This window comes from Dendrobates tinctorius, unplaced genomic scaffold (genome assembly GCF_039654945.1).
Source record: "Dendrobates tinctorius isolate UK_male_01 unplaced genomic scaffold, ASM3965494v1 ptg000133l, whole genome shotgun sequence".
Taxonomy (NCBI): Eukaryota; Metazoa; Chordata; class Amphibia; order Anura; family Dendrobatidae; genus Dendrobates; species Dendrobates tinctorius.
In genome coordinates, this window is record NW_027361801.1 from 8,904,479 (window position 1) to 8,924,262 (window position 19,784).

The window sequence follows — 19,784 nt, forward strand, 5'->3', positions numbered from 1 at the left end:
TAAAGGTGCTTGCTGGTTTACCAAGCTTGACCTCAGGGGGGCGTATAATCTTATTCGCATTAAACATGGGGATGAATGGAAGACAGCGTTTAATACTCCGGAGGGACATTTTGAGTACCTGGTGATGCCTTTTGGGCTCACTAATGCCCCTTCTGTCTTCCAGTGCTTCATGAATGATGTTTTCCGGGACTTTGTGGATAAATTTTTGATCATCTATCTGGATGATATTTTGATCTTTTCCAGGGATTGGGACTCTCATGTGGAACATGTTCGGACTGTGTTCCGGATTTTGAGGGAGAATTCCCTGTATGTTAAGGGATCGAAATGCCTTTTTGGTGTACAGAGGATTTCATTTTTGGGATTTATTTTGTCTCCGTCAACTATTGAAATGGACCCGGCCAAGGTACAGGCCATTTATGATTGGGTTCAGCCCACTTCTTTGAAGGCCCTCCAGAAGTTTTTGGGTTTTGCTAATTTTTATCGTAAATTTATAGCTAATTTTTCTGGTATTGCCAAACCATTGACCGATTTGACTAAGAAGGGTGCTGATGTGCTGAATTGGTCTCCAGAGGCTGTTTCTTCCTTTCAGGAGCTGAAGCGGAGGTTCACTTCTGCTCCGGTTTTGCGTCTACCCGTTTCAGGTAGAGGTGGATGCTTCTGAGATTGGTGCAGGAGCTGTCTTGTCCCAAAAAGATCCAGTAACATCTAAAATGAATCCCTGTGCTTTCTCTTCCCGAAAGTTCTCCCCATCCGAACGCAACTATGATGTGGGGAATCGGGAACTGTTAGCCATGAAATGGGCATTTGAGGAGTGGAGACATTGGTTGGAGGGAGCTAGACATCAAGTCGTGGTCCTCACTGACCACAAGAATTTGATTTACCTTGAGTTGGCCAAATGCTTGAATCCTAGACAGGCTAGGTGGGCCTTGTTTTTCACACGTTTTGATTTTGTGGTCTCTTTTCTTCCGGGCACTAAGACTGTCAAGGCAGACGCCCTCTCTAGGAGTTTCTTTGCTGATTCTCCTATTGTGACCAAGCCTGCTACCATCTTAGGTGAGGGAGTAGTTCTTTCTGCCATCTTGCCCGATTTAAGACGTACTCTGGAAGAGTTTCAGGAGGACAAACCTGAGCATTGTCCCATTGGAAAATTGTATGTTCCTGACCAATGGAGGAAGAGAGTGATGTCTGAAGTTCATTGCTCCACATTGGCTGGTCATCCAGGTATTTTTGGTACTAGAGATTTGGTGAGTCGGTCTTTTTGGTAGCCCGCCTTATCTCGTGATGTCAGGAATTTTGTGCAGTCCTGTGGGACTTGCTCCCATTCTAAACCTTGTTCTCGCTCTAGTGGGTTGTTGATGCCTTTGCCGGTGCCCAGGAGGCCATGGACCCATATTTCAATGGATTTCATCTCTGATATGCCTGTCTCTCAGAGAATGACTGTTATTTGGGTGATTTGTGATAGATTCTCTAAGATGGTCCATCTTGTACCACTCCCTAAGTTGCCATCTTCCTCAGAGTTGGTGCCCTTGTTTTTGCAACAGGTGGTTCGCTTGCATGGGATTCCTTAGAACATTGTGTCTGACAGAGGAGTTCAGTTTGTCTCTAGATTTTGGAGGACTTTTTGTTCCAAGCTGGGAATTCAGTTGTCCTTCTCCTCTGCGTTTCTCCCTCAGACCAATGGGCAGACGGAGAGAACAAACCAGACTTTGGAGTCTTATTTGAGATGTTTTATCTCTGCTGATCAGGATGATTGGGTCTCATTTTTGCCCTTGGCCGAATTTGCTTTAAATAATAGAGCTAGTTCTGTCACTTTGATGTCACCTTTTTTTGTAATTTTGGGTTTCATCCTCGATTCTCTTCAGAGCAGGTGGAGTCTTCTGCCTGCCCAGGTGTTGACACTGGTGGAGAGAATGCACCAGATTTGGGACCAAGTGGTGGATAGGTTGTCTCTCTCCCAGGAAAAGGCCCATCGGTTTTCCAACCGGCATAGGACCATTGGTCCCCGGTTTAAGGTGGGTGATATGGTTTGGTTGTCATCAAAGAATATCTCTATGAAGGTGGCTTCTCCAAAGTTTAAACCAAGATTTATTGGACCTTACAAGATTTTGGAGATTCTTAATCGGGTCTCTTTTCGATTGGCTCTTCCTGTTACATTTAAGATCCATAACGTGTTTCATAAGTCTCTGTTGAAGAGGTTTGTTGAGCCAGTAGTTCCTGTGGTGACACCTCCTGACCCTGTATTGGTTGAAGGTAATGTGGAATATGAGGTTGAGAAGATACTTGATTCTCGTCTGGCTAGACGGAGACTCCAGTATTTGGTTAAGTGGAAGGGTTATGGCCAGGAGGATAATTCTTGGGTCTCTGCATCCGATATTCATGCCGAAAGATTGGTTCATGCTTTTCATCGGGCTCATCCTGATCGGCCAGGTGGCGTGGATGAGGGTTCGGTGACCCCTCCTCAAGGGGGAGGTACTGTTGTGAGCTCATTTTCTCGTTCACCTTTGATGTCCGATGAACTCCCTCTGCTGGTGAAAGGAGGTGGTGAAACTGATTTGGATGGGAGAGACCTGTCACCTGAACAGGTGGATTGCGATTGGACATCCGGAATCTCTGAGTGGATATAAGGCAGCCGATGCCCTGTAGGGTTGCTGGTGATTTCTCTGCTCTGACCTCTGGCCTCCAGTTCAGTTCCTGTCTTCTAAAGCTAAGTTTTGCTCTGTTATTGTTCCATGAGATTTTGTCTGATTTGCTTAGTTTTGTGTTCAGCCAGCCCCGGCTGGGGCTTTGCTGAATTTCCATTTTTGTCTCTGATCGGTTAATTCTCTTTTGCTCTGTCTTTAGAATATATCGGAGTGCTGATATAGGGATTTTGAAGTCTAGTGACTTCAGGGCCGTTTTTCCTATCAGACGTGTTGGGACATTTTTAGTAGGGTTTTTGCGGATTGCAGCCAGCATCTTTTCTGTCTTTTACTATCTAGTTAGTTGGGCCCCATCGTTTGCTCAGCCTATCTTTCTGTCTGTGTTTGTGTTTTCATCTGTTTTCACCATCAATACATGTTGGGGACTGTCTATTGCCTTGGGGTCTGCTCTGGGGCCGTTTAGATTTCCCCTTTCTTTCTTTAGGTTTATTTAGCTCTCCGGCTGTGACGAGGCATCTAGGACCACCGTAGGGATGCTCCATGGCTACTGTTAGTTGTTGTGAATAGGATCAGGGGTCTGCAATCCGCTAGCTACCAACCTCTCTGGTTTTCTGGACTTAGCTTGCATTTTTGTTTTTTCCTCCTCCGGTGACTCATTCATAACACCCAGCACTCTGAGAGTGCAGATCGCAGCCTTGAGCGTGTTCTATGACACAGCCCTATCATCACACCCATGGATAGCCCGGTTCTCGAGAGCGGTGCAAAGGCTAAAACCCTTAATAAGGAAGAGCATCCCACCCTGGGACCTTAACCTAGTCCTCAATGCGCTATGTAAACAGCCATAACAGCTAGGGGAAGAGATAAATATTGGTAATCTCTCACTCAAAACAGCCTTTCTAGAGGCAGTTACCTCAGCCAAGAGGTTAGGAGAACTGCAGGCCTTATCGACCCAAGACCCCTACTTACAAGTGTTTAGTTACCGCTTAGTCCTAAGACTCGACCTGGCCTTCCTACCCAAAGTTATCTCAAACACAAACATGAATCAGGAAGCAGTACTCCCTTCTTTTTTCCAGTCTCCCAAGAATAGCAGGGAAGAAGCCTACCATAACTTGGATGTAAGGGAAACTGTACTCGGGTATCTGGACGCAACCAGACCCTGGAGGCAGGACAGCAAACTTTGTCCAATATAGAGGCCCTAATAAGGGGAAGAAGGCGTCAAAATCAACAATAGCAAGGTGGATTAGATCCACTATTAGCATGGCCTATAGAGCACAGGGTCAGATTCCCCCGGGGAGCCTGAGAGCCCACTCAACTAGGGCCATGGCCGCATCATGGGCAGATAAGAGGGGAGCCTCGGCAGAACAGATCTGCAGAGCAGCGTCTTGGGCAAGTCTTAGTACTTTCTCCAAGCACTATAAACTAAACGTAGCATCCACACAGCTAGCATTTGGGAGAAAGATACTCCATGCAGTAGTCCCGCCCTAGGACCAATATATTTTGGTACTACTCCAGTGTGCTGTCAGGTGGTGACCTGGAAAACGGTAATTAGACCTACCGGTAATTGTGTTTCCAGGAATCCATCCTGACAGCACTGTTAGATCCCTCCCTATGACACTTTCCATACAACTGTGATGTAACACGTGTAGGAAAAATGTTGGTTTAAGTAAAGTCTATGTTTGCATCCATCCAGATGTATTACTTTGGGAAATCACTGAGGGATGGCAAGGGGAGGATCCTTTTAAACTCTCGTGGTTTCCTGTCCCACTACGGATGAGAAGGATGTCCTCCAGTGTGCTGTCAGGATGGATTCCTGGAAACACAATTACCGGTAGGTCTAATTACGGTTTTTTACCTCGACATCCCCTTTTCATAGTCATACTATGGCCTAAAATACAAATAAGAACAAGTTACACAATAGCCAGTCTAGTTGGTAGATATTGATGATTACCAGTCGGGGAGAAGTGACGAGGGTCCCAGCATAATCGGTTACAAAGCGGTCCCAAACTTTATTCACTTACATAGGATGTCACTGATTTCATGAGGATTTATGAGCAGAAACTGCTGCTAAATTCTGCTGGTATCCTGAATGTGTGAACATGTGTTTAAATTAATTTAAAAGCTGGCGCTAATTTTAACGGCGGTGGATACCGCGTTCAGCCCTGCACACTTGCAACCTACTTCTATAAGCCCCATATTAGCCTTAGGCTGCTGGTCTCACCTGCACACCTGCAAGCTACTATTATATGCCCCATACGGGCCTTTTGCTACCGGTCTCAGTACAGACATTTTCTACAGGTATATTTTTACACTGGTCTCAGTATAGACATCTCCCACAGGCAAATTGCTTCAGCAATCCAGCGGGAACCTCTCCTCATTTCCTTATGGAATATATTGCATCTAATTGAATTACCAGCACAGCACACCTTTAGGGTAGCTGGAAGCCTGCTATATGCCTACACCATATTTGGAAGCAGGAACTTACAAAAAAATTATTTTGCTCGTGGACATACATTTGTTCATACTATATCTTAGAATCGTAGAGTTGGAAGGGACCTCCTGGGCCATCTGGTCCAACCCCCTGCTCAAAGCAGGATTCGCTAAATCATCCCAGTCAGATGTCTGTCCAGCCTCTGTTTGAAGACTTCCATTGAAGGAGAACTCACCACTTCTCGTGGCAGCCTGTTCCACTCATTGATCACTCTAACTGTCAAAAAGTTTTTTCTAATATCTAATCTGTGTCTCCTCCCATTCAGTTTCATCCCATTGCTTCTAGTCTTTCCTTGTGCAAATGAGAATAAAGTTGATCCTTCTACAATGTGACAGCCCTTTAGATATTTGTAGACAGCTATTAAGTCTCCTCTCAGTCTTCTCTTTTGCAAACTAAACATTCCCAAATCCTTCAACCTTTCCTCATAAGACAGGGTTTGCAGACCGGTCACCATTCTGGTCGCTCTTTTCTGAACTTGCTCCAGTTTGTTGATGTCTTTTTTAAAAATGTGGCGCCCAAAACTGGACACAATATTCCAGATGAGGTCTGACCAAAGAGTAGAGGGAAATAATGACTTCACGTGATCTAGACTGTATGCTTCTGTTAATACATCCTAGAATTGCATTTGCCTTTTTTGCTGCTGCATCACACTGTTGACTCATATTCAGTCTGTGATCTATTAGTATACCCAAGTCTTTTTCACATGTGCTGTCACTTAGCCCTATTCCTCCCATTCTATATATGCTTTTTTCATTTTTATTGCCCAGATGTAGTACTTTGCATTTCTCCCTGTTAAAAACCATTCTGTTAGTTGCTGCCCACTTCTCCAGTTTATTTAAATCTTTTTGAATCCTCTCTCTCTCTTCTCTAGTATTAGCTATCCCTCCTAGCTTTGTGTCATAAGCAAATTTAATCAGTTTACCCTCAATTCCTTCATCTAAATCATTGATAAAGATGTTGAACAATACAGGGCCCAGGACAGAGCCCTGTGGTACCCCACTTGAGACATTTTTCCAACTGGATGTGCAGCCATTTACGACCACTCTTTGGGTGCGATCACTAAGCCAGTTATGAATCCACCTAACAGTTGCCTTGTCCATTCCATACTTAGTCATTTTTTCAATAAGGATTGTATGAGAGACTTTGTCAAATGCTTTGCTGAAGTCAAGATATACTATATCTACAGCATTTCCTTGATCCACCCAATCAGTGATACTGTCATAGAAGGAAATTAAGTTAGTCTGACATGACTTATTAGTTACAAACCCATGCTGACTCTGTTTGATCACTTCATTCTTATCCAGGTATTGACATACATGTTGTTTAATAATTTGTTCAAAGATCTTTCCTGGTATAGAAGTCAGACTCACCGGCCTATAGTTGCCTGGGTCCACCTTCTTCCCCTTTTTGAAGATAGGAACAACATTTGCTCTTCTCCAGTCTTCTGGCACTTCTCCTGTTCTCCAAGAATTTTCAAAGGTTATGGAGAGGGGTTCAAAAATTTCTTCTGCTATCTCCTTCAGTACTCTGGGGTGTAATTCATCTGGACCTGGAGACTTGAATTCATTTAGGTTAGCTAAGTGTTTCCTCACTATCTTTCTGTTTATAGATATCCTGGATTCTTCTATTCCCTTAATAGGACAGTGAATAACAGTTGATGTTACATTTCCTTTCTGAGAGAAAACAGATGCAAAATAGGAATTTAAAAGTTCAGCCTTCTCAACATCCTGTCTTACCATTTCATCATTTTGATCCTGTAAAAATCCTATAGCATCTTTGACTTTTCTTTTACTTTTGACATATCCCCAAAATCCTTTATTATTGCTTTTGACATCTCTTGCAAGCCTCAATTCATTTTCAGCTTTAGATAATCTGATTTGTGCCCTGCAGGTTCTGCAGACAGCATTATATTCTTCTTTAGATATGCCTCCCTCTTTCCATTTTATAAACATTTTTTTCTTCCTTTTTAGCATGTGCTTAAGTTCTGTGTTCATCCATCCTGGTTTCCTTAAATGTTTCCTATTCTTACCTCTTTTCGGAATTGTTAACAACTGTGCTTTGAGAATTTTCATTTTTCAAGATTTCCCATCCTTCCTGGACATTTTTGTCTTTAAGGATATCCAGCCATTGGATCCCTCCAATTATCTTTCTGAATCCCTTAAAATCTGCCTTTCTGAAATCTAACCTTGACGTCTGAGTCTTCACAGGTCTTCCGCCTCTAGTTATCCAAAATTCTAAAATAGCATGGTCGCTACCTCCTAGGGTTCCAGCCACTTTTACCTCCTCAACCATTTCCTCCCTGTTTATAAGGATTAGATCCAAGGTAGCAGTTCCCCTTGTTTTCTCCCCTACCTTTTGGAAGATAAAGTTGTCAGCAAGAGAGGATAAGAATTTCCTTGACCTGTTAGTTTTGCCTGAGAGAGATTCCCAACAAATGTCTGGATAGTTGAAATCTCCCATGACAACTATGTCATATTTTTTGGAGAACTTGGCCATTTGATGCATAAAGAGTTCATCCATATCTTCAGCTTGCACAGGCGGCCTGTAGTAAATGCCTACAATGGTGTCCTTTCCATTGTTCTGTCCTTGTATTCTTACCCAAACAGTTTCCACAGAACTCCCAGTCTCTGAAGCTTCAATCTCTGTGCAGATATACGCGTTTCTAACATACAATGCGACACCTCCTCCTCGTTTATCAAGTCTGTTTCTTGCAAATAAGTTGTATCCTTCTAGTCTTGTATTCCAATCATGTGTATTGTCCCACCAAGTTTCAGTGATTCCAATGACATCATATTTCTTTTCCTGTGTTAGTAGTTCCAATTCTCCTTGTTTGTTGCCCATGCTTTGTGCATTAGTATAGAAACATTTTAGTTTGTGATTGGTTTCTCTTTCTCCAATATTTTTATTAATTAGATTCTTTTGTCTTTGTTCTTCCTTTCCACTTCTAATAGCAGAGTTCTCAATAGCATTTAGACAGCATATAGACAGCAGTAGGACTGACGAAGGCCAAGTGTAGGCCGAAACGTCTTTTTGTAGGACTGCACATAAATAAAAACTTCACTTAAAAAGGACAATTCAGTTGAGTGCCAAGTTACTTTATTATTATTCACTTGGGTCTGGGTAACCTACTTGTGCACCTTGTGGTAGTGCCACGCTATACTTGACACAGCTCGTCATATTCAACCGTGTTTCCCAAAATTGGCATTATGCCTCAGCGGAAGTGTATTAATTCGCTTGACAGTTTCTGTTACATTTGTGGTGAATATACAGTGTTGAAGCAACAGCTGAATATTACAGACTTTGTGAAAAAAGTATACTTTGCGTATTTCGGACAAAAGCTTGGAGATCAAGATAAAGCTTGGGCGCCTCATAAAGTGTGCAAACGGTGTGTTGAGGACCTCCGAAATTGGTTCAAGGGTAAGAAAAAAGCTTTCCGTTATGGGATTCCTATGGTATGGCGAGATCAAAAGAACCATAGTGACGATTGTTACTTTTGTTCATGCGATGTGAAAGGGTATAATTCAAAATGGAAGCATTCCATTTTATACCCCAATATTCACTCAGCAATTCGTCCCATCCCCCATGGCACAGATATACCAGTACCCAAGGCCCCTGCTACCTTGGAAGAGATAACTAGCTCCGATGAAGGTGGAGTCATACCTGAACGAGATGATGAATCAAGTTCTGACTCTGAAGATGATACAAGACCAAAATTGTTTTCCCAGGAGGAGATGAATGATTTGGTAAGAGACTTGACTCTTCCCAAAGATGCCGCTGAGTTACTCGGATCAAGGCTCAAAAGCAAGAATTTATTTTTGCCAGGAGTGTCTTTTTCATGGTTCAGACATCGTGAAGACGAGTTCGTTCCTTACTTTGCCCAGGAAGATAAGTTGGTTTATTGCATCGATGTCGAAGGTTTGATGGGTCAATTCAAAATCCAATATGATTCAGCGCAATGGCGTCTTTTTATAGATTCTTCAAAAAGAAGTCTCAAAGCAGTTTTACTCTACAACGGCGGTTTTTATGCTTCCATCCCTGTAGGTCATTCCGTACACCTCAAGGAAACCTACGAGAACTTGGAATTGGTTCTTCGTAAACTTAAATATGAAGACCACGGTTGGCAAGTGTGCGGGGATTTGAAGGTCATGTGCATGCTGCTCGGGCAACAAGCTGGGTATACCAAATACCCTTGTTTTCTGTGTCTATGGGACAGTCGAGACCGACAAAATCACTGGACCAAGAAGAATTGGCAGCCGAGGGTGCTCACAGTTGTTGAAAAAAATGTCCTCCGAGATACTTTGGTTCCTCCCCATAAAGTTCTTCTACCACCTCTCCACATCAAATTGGGATTGATGAAGCAGTTCGGAAAATCACTTCCAAAAGATGGAGAATGCTTCAAATACTTGGTCACCAAGTTTCCAGGCCTCTCGGAGGCAAAATTGAAGGAAGGTGTGTTCGTCGGACCAGACATTAGAAGGCTTATAGCTGATCAAGAGTTTATCAATACCATGACACATCCTCAAAAAGAAGGGTGGATTGCATTTAAAGAGGTCGTAGAGAAATTTTTAGGCAATAACAAAGACCCTGACTACAAAAAAATCGTCGGACGAATGCTGAAAGCATATCAAGCTTTAGGTTGCCTGATGAGTTTGAAAGTGCATTTCCTCCATTCCCACCTTGACAACTCTCCTGAAAATTCGGGAGCTGTGAGTGAAGAGCAAGGTGAACGATTCCACCAGGACATTAAAGAGATGGAAAGAAGATACCAGGGAAGATGGAGCATTACAATGATGGCAGTCTACTGTTGGACGCTTCAGAGACATTACAGATGCTACTCACAAGTGTAAATGTACCAAGGGAAGCCTCACAGGGAAGAAGAATCGATTTTAGTGTGTGTTAGTGAGCTCATTGCAGTTAAAAAAAAATGATTTTCATGAAACATTTGTAATAAAAAATTAATTTTATGAATCTATTTTCATTTATTTTGTGGTATTGTCTTATTTAACATAGTTACTTAAATTGTCAGAAAACGTGATGTCCTATAACAAAACGGAGGTCATTTTCAGATTCAGCACACTCAAAAACATAAAGATTACGTGAAATAACCAAAACAGCTATTGAAAAAATTTTTTTTGCAGACCTGTGTTATTTAAATGCATGCATTTTGAGCTAAAAATCAATTTTGCAATGGGGTTCATTAAAATCTTTTCCTCTGCATTGCACATCTATTCGTGGCTGCATACCGAATCACAAGGAAAAACCCGAATTTAATGGTCAATAGTACAAATATAATAAAAAAATATATTTTTAAAAAATATAAGAAAATTAGAAACAATAGTAATGTTTAAAATACCTTTATTATATAATAGTGGTACATAAATATAAAAAAGCAATGTGCGCTCAAATCAATTAAAATATATACCAATATAGGTTTAATAAACATACACAGCGGTCCACATTATAAGATAATGTAATTTACACCTTTTCAAAATAATTGTCCAATAAAAAAGTGACCAAAAATATATCAAGCACCAAAACAATTATGTGGGCTTACACAAAGTGTCAATATATTCAATGAAAAACTGCAAAAGTGCAATATCAGCCATCTCATAGTGGAGTGTTCATCCAAATAAAACAAATTAAAGTGCCAAGTGCAAAAAAAGGGGGAACAAAAGTGCAAAAGGACAATTAAGGGTGTATACCTTTAAGGACCGCCGGTAAGCGAGCAACACAGCCCCGACGCGCGTTTCGGAATGAATCCTTCGCCCATTCCGAAACGCGTGTCGGGGCTGTGTTGCTCGCTTACCGGCGGTCCTTAAAGGTATACACCCTTAATTGTCCTTTTGCACTTTTGTTCCCCCTTTTTTTGCACTTGGCACTTTAATTTGTTTTATTTGGATGAACACTCCACTATGAGATGGCTGATATTGCACTTTTGCAGTTTTTCATTGAATATATTGACACTTTGTGTAAGCCCACATAATTGTTTTGGTGCTTGATATATTTTTGGTCACTTTTTTATTGGACAATTATTTTCAAAAGGTGTAAATTACATTATCTTATAATGTGGACCACTGTGTATGTTTATTAAACCTATATTGGTATATATTTTAATTGATTTGAGCACACATTGCTTTTTTATATTTATGTACCACTATTATATAATAAAGGTATTTTAAACATTACTATTGTTTCTAATTTTCTTATATTTTTTAAAAATATATTTTTTTATTATATTTGTACTATTGACCATTAAATTCGGGTTTTTCCTTGTGATTCGGTATGCAGTTTCCCTCGAATGGTCTACCATTCATCCATGAGCATCCACTTTTAAATGTTGATATTAGGAACTCTATATAATTCTTCTTTTTTAATTTCCTGCGTTTCTTTGTGGTATTGCTAACCAGGTCAATTGGTTTCACATCTATTCGTGGCTGTAGAACGAGTTGACCGAAAACCTGTGTGAGCTCATTCTCATTAAAGGGGTATTCCCATCTCCAAGATCCTTTCCCAAAATGTAGTAGGTGTAGTAATAATAATAAATAACTTTTTAATTAGAAATGTAGCATAGTTTTTCTGGTTGGCTGTCTCTCTTTCCTCATGGTCAGGCATTGCAGGACCCTTGGTATCCATGGTTACGACCTCTGATATAGTGACCGCTGGATGCTAATGATCATAACCATGGATACCTAAGGTTCTGTAATGCCTGCTCATGAGGAAAGAGACATAGCCAATCAGAAAAACTATACTTAATTTCTGATTAGAGGTATTTGCTACTATTATTACAACCTCTACATATTGGGTTAGAATCTTGAAGATGGAAATACCCCTTTTAAAAGATGGGAGCATTTGTAATTTTTTTTTTCTTTTTTCTGAACACTTGACCATAGACATCATCAAAGTTTATTGTGCAGTGAAACGGAGGGTCAGGTAAAGCAAAACTGCAACATTTCTAATGAAACCAAATGGCAAAAAAAATTTTCTGCCCTAAATGCATCCATCTATGGAAAAAAATTGTCACTAATTTTGGATAACTGTTTTTTAAGGCAAACGTTTGCTACATTGACTTGAGTATCAGCTAATATTTCCTCCATTACAGTGTTGTAGAAGTTGTCTAATTATTTCTGTCTTCCCTTGAATGCTTCATATGGATTCTTGCTTCTGTCTCTTCTGCTCCTCTACCTTCAGCTCACTGACTTTGGTAATTCTGTGAAGGTATATTGTTTACATCATGTATATGGCCGAAATGTTTTGCTCTTATTGAAAGTATAAAAGACCCTTATGTCACTGTACATGTAACTCTTCCAGAACCCCATATGCAGTGGCATAATGTCCTGTAACTCCATGTGAAATGAGTAAATTTCCCCAAAATTTGATTTGGTCCAAGTCGAAAGTATTCGAATTGCTGTGAAAAGACACCTATTATGATCTGAGGCTTCCAGAAAGCGCATTATAAATTGCTGCTTTTTTATATATACAGTGGGGAAAAAAAGTATTTAGTCAGTCAGCAATAGTGCAAGTTCCACCACTTAAAAAGATGAGAGGCATCTGTAATTTACATCATAGGTAGACCTCAACTATGGGAGACAAACTGAGAAAAAAAAATCCAGAAAATCACATTGTCTGTTTTTTTTTTCATTTTATTTGCATATTATGGTGGAAAATAAGTATTTGGTCAGAAACAAAATTTCATCTCAATACTTTGTGATATATCCTTTGTTGGCAATGACAGAGGTCAAATGTTTTCTGTAAGTCTTCACAAGGTTGCCACACACTGTTGTTGGTATGTTGGCCCATTCCTCCATGCAGATCTCCTCTAGAGCAGTGATGTTTTTGGCTTTTCGCTTGGCAACACGGACTTTCAACTCCCTCCAAAGGTTTTCTATAGGGTTGAGATCTGGAGACTGGCTAGGCCACTCCAGGACCCTGAAATGCTTCTTACAAAGCCACTCCTTCATTGCCCTGGCGGTGTGCTTTGGATCATTGTCATGTTGAAAGACCCAGCCACGTTTCATCTTCAATGCCCTTGCTGATGGAAGGAGGTTTGCACTCAAAATCTCACGATACATGGCCCCATTCATTCTTTCATGTACCCGGATCAGTCGTCCTGGCCCCTTTGCAGAGAAACAGCCCCAAAGCATGATGTTTCCACCACCATGCTTTACAGTAGGTATGGTGTTTGATGGATGCAACTCAGTATTCTTTTTCCTCCAAACACGACAAGTTGTGTTTCTACCAAACAGTTCCAGTTTGGTTTCATCAGACCATAGGACATTCTCCCAAAACTCCTCTGGATCATCCAAATGCTCTCTAGCAAACTTCAGACGGGCCTGGACATGTACAGGCTTAAGCAGTGGGACACGTCTGGCACTGCAGGATCTGAGTCCATGGTGGCGTAGTGTGTTACTTATGGTAGGCCTTGTTACATTGGTCCCAGCTCTCTGCAGTTCATTCACTAGGTCCCCCCCGCGTGGTTCTGGGATTTTTGCTCACCGTTCTTGTGATCATTCTGACCCCACGGGGTGGGATTTTGCGTGGAGCACCAGATCGAGGGAGATTATCAGTGGTCTTGTATGTCTTCCATTTTCTAATTATTGCTCCCACAGTTGATTTCTTCACTCCAAGCTGGTTGGCTATTGTAGATTCAGTCTTCCCAGCCTGGTGCAGGGCTCCAATTTTGTTTCTGGTGTCCTTTGACAGCTCTTTGGTCTTCACTATAGTGGAGTTTGGAGTCAGACTGTTTGAGGGTGTGCACAGGTGTCTTTTTATACTGATAACAAGTTTAAACAGGTGCCATTACTACAGGTAATGAGTGGAGGAAAGAGGAGACTCTTAAAGAAGAAGTTACAGGTCTGTGAGAGCCAGAAATCTTGATTGCTTGTTTCTGACCAAATACTTATTTTCCACCATAATATGCAAATAAAATGAAAAAAAAGCAGACAATGTGATTTTCTGGATTTTTTTTTCTCAGTTTGTCTCCCATAGTTGAGGTCTACCTATGATGTAAATTACAGACGCCTCTCATCTTTTTAAGTGGTGGAACTTGCACTATTGCTGACTGACTAAATACTTTTTTTCCCCACTGTATATATTTTTTTTATGTGACCATGTGGGACCCACATGGTCACATACATCGCCCCACTAGAAGCATGTCTGCTTCAGTGCTGGAAGATTCAAAAACCCACCGGATAATCGGGACAGTAGTGGCAGAGGCTTCAGAAGAAAGTGTTTTTTTTTTTTTGTTTTTTTCCATTCTTAACTTCCTGGGCCTCCAAAAGAATTTAGCAAAATGGCCTCAAGTTGAACACTATTTTGCCAAATATGTGCAAATCAAATCACAAAAATTTCATATTTTCTTGAATCTAAATTTTTTTTTTGGAAACTGAAGGCAAATTTAATTTTGAATACATTCACTTATCCGTACCTTTGACCTAATTAACCACCACTCATAAGGCTTGTAAATTACCGCAGCCAAATCCACACTACACACTCAGATTTGTGGTGGAATTCATAGTGGATTTCACCTTTCTGCAATGAGGATTGGTCAAATCTAATCCACATGGATTGTACCGTAATCCGCTGTGGATTTTCAGTGTGCAAGTCCACATTTCCGTTGTGTCCATTTACCTTAATAGGAGCGCTTTTTAGGTAAATTCAACCAATATTTGGAAATTGATGGATTCAGTTACCTAATCTTAGAAAGGAAGGCTCATCAGGGCTGAATCTTTAATTCCTGATGTGTTTTTCTTGTGTTTTCTGTTTGACAATTTTAAACACCAGATTTTTTTAAGTCACAAGGATTTAATTAGTTTTTTTTAATTGCAGGACTCGAGAGCCTATTTCCATCTGCTCAACCAGATTGCACCTAAAGGGCAGAAGGAAGGTGAAGAGAGAATAGATATCAACATGTCTGGATTCAGTGTAAGTCTGCTCCTGCGGTGTATGCAGCACACGTCAGGGGATGTTGTGTCCTTATTAATATTCTCAGGCCTCTGTATCTACAGTCAGCATTAAACATCCTGCATGCATTTTTAATCTCTTCTCACTGAAATCCCCTTCGTAAAACCAAATCTGATGTTGTCATTCTCGGAGAATCTTCGTGCAAGGTAATCTTCTGCCTCATAGCTGGCCATGGGAGCTGTGAGTCATATCGTAGGCGAAAGTGTAGGCTAGGAGTCACAAAGTGGTAGTTATCTGTCCGAGCATGGAAGGAGATTCTTGTGATATTAGCACTCTTCTTTTGTTTACAGCTCATTGTTTTGTAGACCGACCACTCCTAGACAGCAGAACATGTGCAGTGCTTACAAACTCTTCTCTGTTGAGCTTGTAAGCACTGTTTTGAAGCTTGCCAGGATTGCTGGAGTGCACACTGTCACCACTTAATCACCTTTCGCTTAAGTGCAGTGGTTACAATCTAGACAGCGGCGGTCAGTTTACAAGGCAACAAGCTGTAAATAAGTGTTGATATCTCAAACGGCTGCAAATTTTAATAAGCAGTAAATTGCAATAGTGCATGTTTTTACAAGCACCATCTAATAATGAATTTATGAAGATTGGTCTAACCCTTTAAATATATTTTTATCCTCTTTGGGTCAGAGTGGTAAAAAATATTAGCATTTTCTGATAAGGGGTTGTCTAAACCAGTCAGCCCTTTCTGCAAGGATTTCAGACCTGATCTCTGCAGGTCCATGTTCTGAAACCACTTGTTAATAATTGTTGCTGGCCACAAGTGCAATATTGCATGGGTCCCATATTTATGAGGGCGTGATCATGTAATACATGGGCTGAACTGAGCACACCGTGGCCAGAGCTGAGCTTTTTTTGGGGTGATCATCCTTTATGAATAGTGCTGATCAAGAGTACTTTCACTAATGCCATTTGTCCTTTTTTGGGCATTTTCTCTTTACACCATTCCTTTAGATATTCTTATAGCTGCCATGGGGGCTAGTAACTTTCCTAGAAGTCTAGTTAGAGTAATTGCTTTTAATGTTACTGTATCACTCTTGTTGGGTAGATGTGCCATTCTCTTCAGTTGCACATCCAGCTGATAATTCTTGTTCGTTCCTCCCAAATTGAACTGCTGCATGAAACTTTTACCAACTTTGCAGAAGTGGAACCAGAGCAGACATCATTATTTTAAGTTTTGGGAAAATATCCTTTCTGTGGACACTACAAGGTTTGCATCATTCTTGTTCCAACAGGAGAAGGACGATCTCAAGAGGGCGGAGTACATGCTCCAGCAAGCTGAAAGACTAGGCTGCAGGCAGTTCATCACTCCTGCTGATGTGGTCAGCGGAAATCCTAAATTAAACTTGGCCTTTGTGGCAAACCTGTTCAATAAATACCCCGCACTTACTAAGCCTGAGAACCAGGACATCGACTGGTCTCTCCTCAAAGGTGAGCAAGGAACATATCCTTAATAACAGGCACTAGATAATTCTTAGTGGTTTGAGCACATAGGACATTTGCAGCTTCTTTCTTGCTCTAAAAAGGCGTTAAAAAGTAAGATCTTATATAAGAGCTTCTTTAATTTTGAGCAAAATTCAACCACCGGCATGCATCATTTGGTATAATTTGGCTAAACCCCCCCCCATAAATTTCACAGTACAAAAAAGAAAAGTGACTTTAAAATAAAATGCAAATGAACGTGATTCTACCAACTTGCCTTTCTGTGCCATCAATTGGAAGTTCTTTGAACTGCATACTCCTCATTTTGATCCAATGAACAAATCGAAAAACCTGTGTGCTAAAGGCCTCGTTCACACATTCGTTACCATACAAGTATTATGATTCATTTTCACAGATGGCACTCATATCTGATAGTCTGAGGCCAGTCACGTCTGGTGTGTTTTTTTTTGCTGACCGAATATTCTGCACAACATTGCGGTGATTTGTCCGATTTTGAAATTGGCAACGCAAGGCCGTGAGTCCGTGAAGAATTTGGCAGCATTCGGATGACATGGCATTCAAGTGCGTTGCAATTTTCATGGACTGTTAAAAGTTGGGAAAACTAACGGAGTTCGGTATTTTTTTTTTTTTTTTTTCTCTTGTACATGTGAATGAGGCCTTACTTGTGCTTTATAAGTCAGTAGAAATTATTTCCAATGTACATCATGGTGATTTTTAACAAATTTGTTTCCTTTGAAACTTTTGTAGTTTTGTTAGTTTTATTGTCAAGTGATATGATCTGTGATAGTTTAAATGGAGCAGATACGGGAAATTACTTATTTATTTTTTTTCAGGGGAGACTAGAGAGGAAAGGACCTTCCGTAACTGGATGAACTCCCTTGGTGTGAATCCCCATGTTAATCATATCTACAAGTACGTGTCTACTGGCCGCTATAATGCTCAGCTGCTGCAAGTACAGTTTTGTTCTATTTTATTCTGAGCAGTTTAACAAAGTTGGGAGCAAAAAGTTAGTAGCCAACTTGGTAAAGAAAACTGAGGAGTTGATCATGGTATACAGGCCATGTCGTGCATGGTATACAGATGTGTGCGCTCATCAGTTTGTCATCCTACATTCCAGCCTATGATCTTATGTACCAGCAATCGTCAGCTCGACAAAGCTCCATTAGGTGGAATTAATCTGCGCCATATTTCTCAAAAGTGGCGCAAAATTTTAAGAAGTTACCTTTTTTTTTGTGCTAAAGCAACATACCGTAACACTTAGGACATTTTGAAGCCTTTTATAGGTCAGATTACTATATTAAACCCTTCTTGACATGTCATTTGCATGTCATGACCGCGTAGGGCGAGTCCAGCTTCCCCTTATTGCAATCCCAATCTGAAACAACCAAACCGTACCAAAGGGGTGACCCTTTAAATAAAACACTGCAACTTAAATTCTTTGGATAATTTTGGCAACAGCGGACAATTTTATTAACAAACAATAACATGTAACAATAAGTAATAATACAAAAGTAAATATGAGGGGAGTGTTCTTGGAGCTAAAAGATCTGGCTTCAAATCTGGCAAAACAAATGAAAACTCGACCACCATGTTACCCTCAGCCGTCCATCACCCGCTCGAGGGCACCATACACCCCGTTCCGGGAAGACCAACCACCAAAACTCCCGGGGTAAAACCTCGTCCAGAGCCCATAACCAAATGCCGATTAACCCCACACTATTTTAACTGCCTGGAATTTTACTTACAATTCCTTCCCCTGACCAATCAGCTTCAACTCCAATAACCCCACCCCCCGCCAACCACGAGGATCCCGACCACCTCAGGCTCGTGAGTGCCCCAACGCCACCAATGCCCTCTCAATCCCTTCCTGTATCGCCAATGCTCACAAATCAATTTCTATCGCATTTAAATGAACCCCATCCTCCAACCAAAAATTATCAATGCCCAATTCCAATTCAAAATGCCTAACACTGAAACCCCCATTCCTGGATACAAAACCCGATACTGCCCTATTTAAAGGGGTTGTCCACTACTTTAAATTAACCGCCCAATGTATCCCCCCAGGGCCCCTAATGAATTTTGTAAATACCTTATGTTGCCTATACTGCCTGTGAGCGGCGCTATCCGTGGCCGCTTACAGGCAGCACATGACTCAGCACTGACGTCATGCCAAGTGAAGCGTGACTCAGTGCTAGGTCTCCGCGGTGGCTGCTGGGTTGTGGGCGGGGTTACCCTCCACATCACAAACAGCATCCTCCGCACGCTTTCTCAAAGAATGGGTGCCATGGATGCTGGGTGTGATACGGGGGATAACCTCACCCACAGCCTGGCAGCCAGCATGGAAGGAGGAAGAGGGACCCTCGGCTGCTGCCGGCACTTGACGGGATGTAAGCGGAAGCGAGAGTCGGCTGCAGGCTGCCTGTGAGCGTCCAGCGATAGCACCGCTCACAGGCAGAATAGGCAACATGAGGTATTTACAAAATTCATTAGGTTATATACATTGGGGCTTAATTTAAAGTAGTGGACAACCCCTTTAATTTCACCCTAGCCCTATTAACGATCTAGCCAACCTCCACTTTTGTCTAGGGACAATATCCAACCACACTGTCGACACACCCGGAAAAGACTTCCACAACCTCAGAAAACCAAAGCAAATGTCCCTGATTAATTCCCTAACTGGCCTAACCCCTAAATCGTTACCGTCCACATGCATAACAAGGATGTCAGGTGATCTATCCAACCGGGCGGCTCTGGAAAACTCGGATAGGACTCTATTTCAAACCATCCCTCTAAATCCTAACCAATGAATCCCCACCTTCTCCCTCCTAAAACCCAATTGTCTACCGTCTGGCCTTACGTCGGCCCGCAGCACCCCCCAATGCACAAAGGAGTGTCCAAAGATCCAGGCTAGTAAGGGATCACCACCTGAAAAATACATACAACAAGCAATATCAAAGAAATATCCAACATTCTACCAAGGTCATTAATGACGCATATACAGTAAATAACGGTCCGAGCTCCACCTGCCGATTCGCCTTATCGTATCTGCACCTAAACCAAGACTGTCGGCCTCTGAAGATGCCTCGATCCTGAAAGAATGCGACCCGTACCATCCCTAGGTTAAGGCCAAACTCCCGCAGTCCCCTTTTCAAGACTGCGACAAACTGGAAATGAGGCAAAAATGCCCCATCCGCGTGACACAACAATGGGCCCACCCTCCCTGACCACAAACGCCAATACAAATCCAA

General features: G+C 41.6%; 1 protein-coding gene across 2 annotated transcripts in view; it reads left to right on the forward strand.

The window, feature by feature from the left end:
* LOC141048083 (plastin-3-like) overlaps positions 1–19,784 on the forward strand; it is a 320,243-nt gene that overhangs the window by 281,019 nt on the left and 19,440 nt on the right. For both annotated transcript variants that reach the window (XM_073543465.1, XM_073543464.1), the window contains exons 8-10: positions 14,953–15,048; positions 16,329–16,524; positions 17,370–17,448. In XM_073543465.1, the coding sequence (XP_073399566.1) occupies positions 14,953–15,048; positions 16,329–16,524; positions 17,370–17,448 (371 nt within the window). The remainder of the gene's footprint in view (positions 1–14,952; positions 15,049–16,328; positions 16,525–17,369; positions 17,449–19,784) is intronic.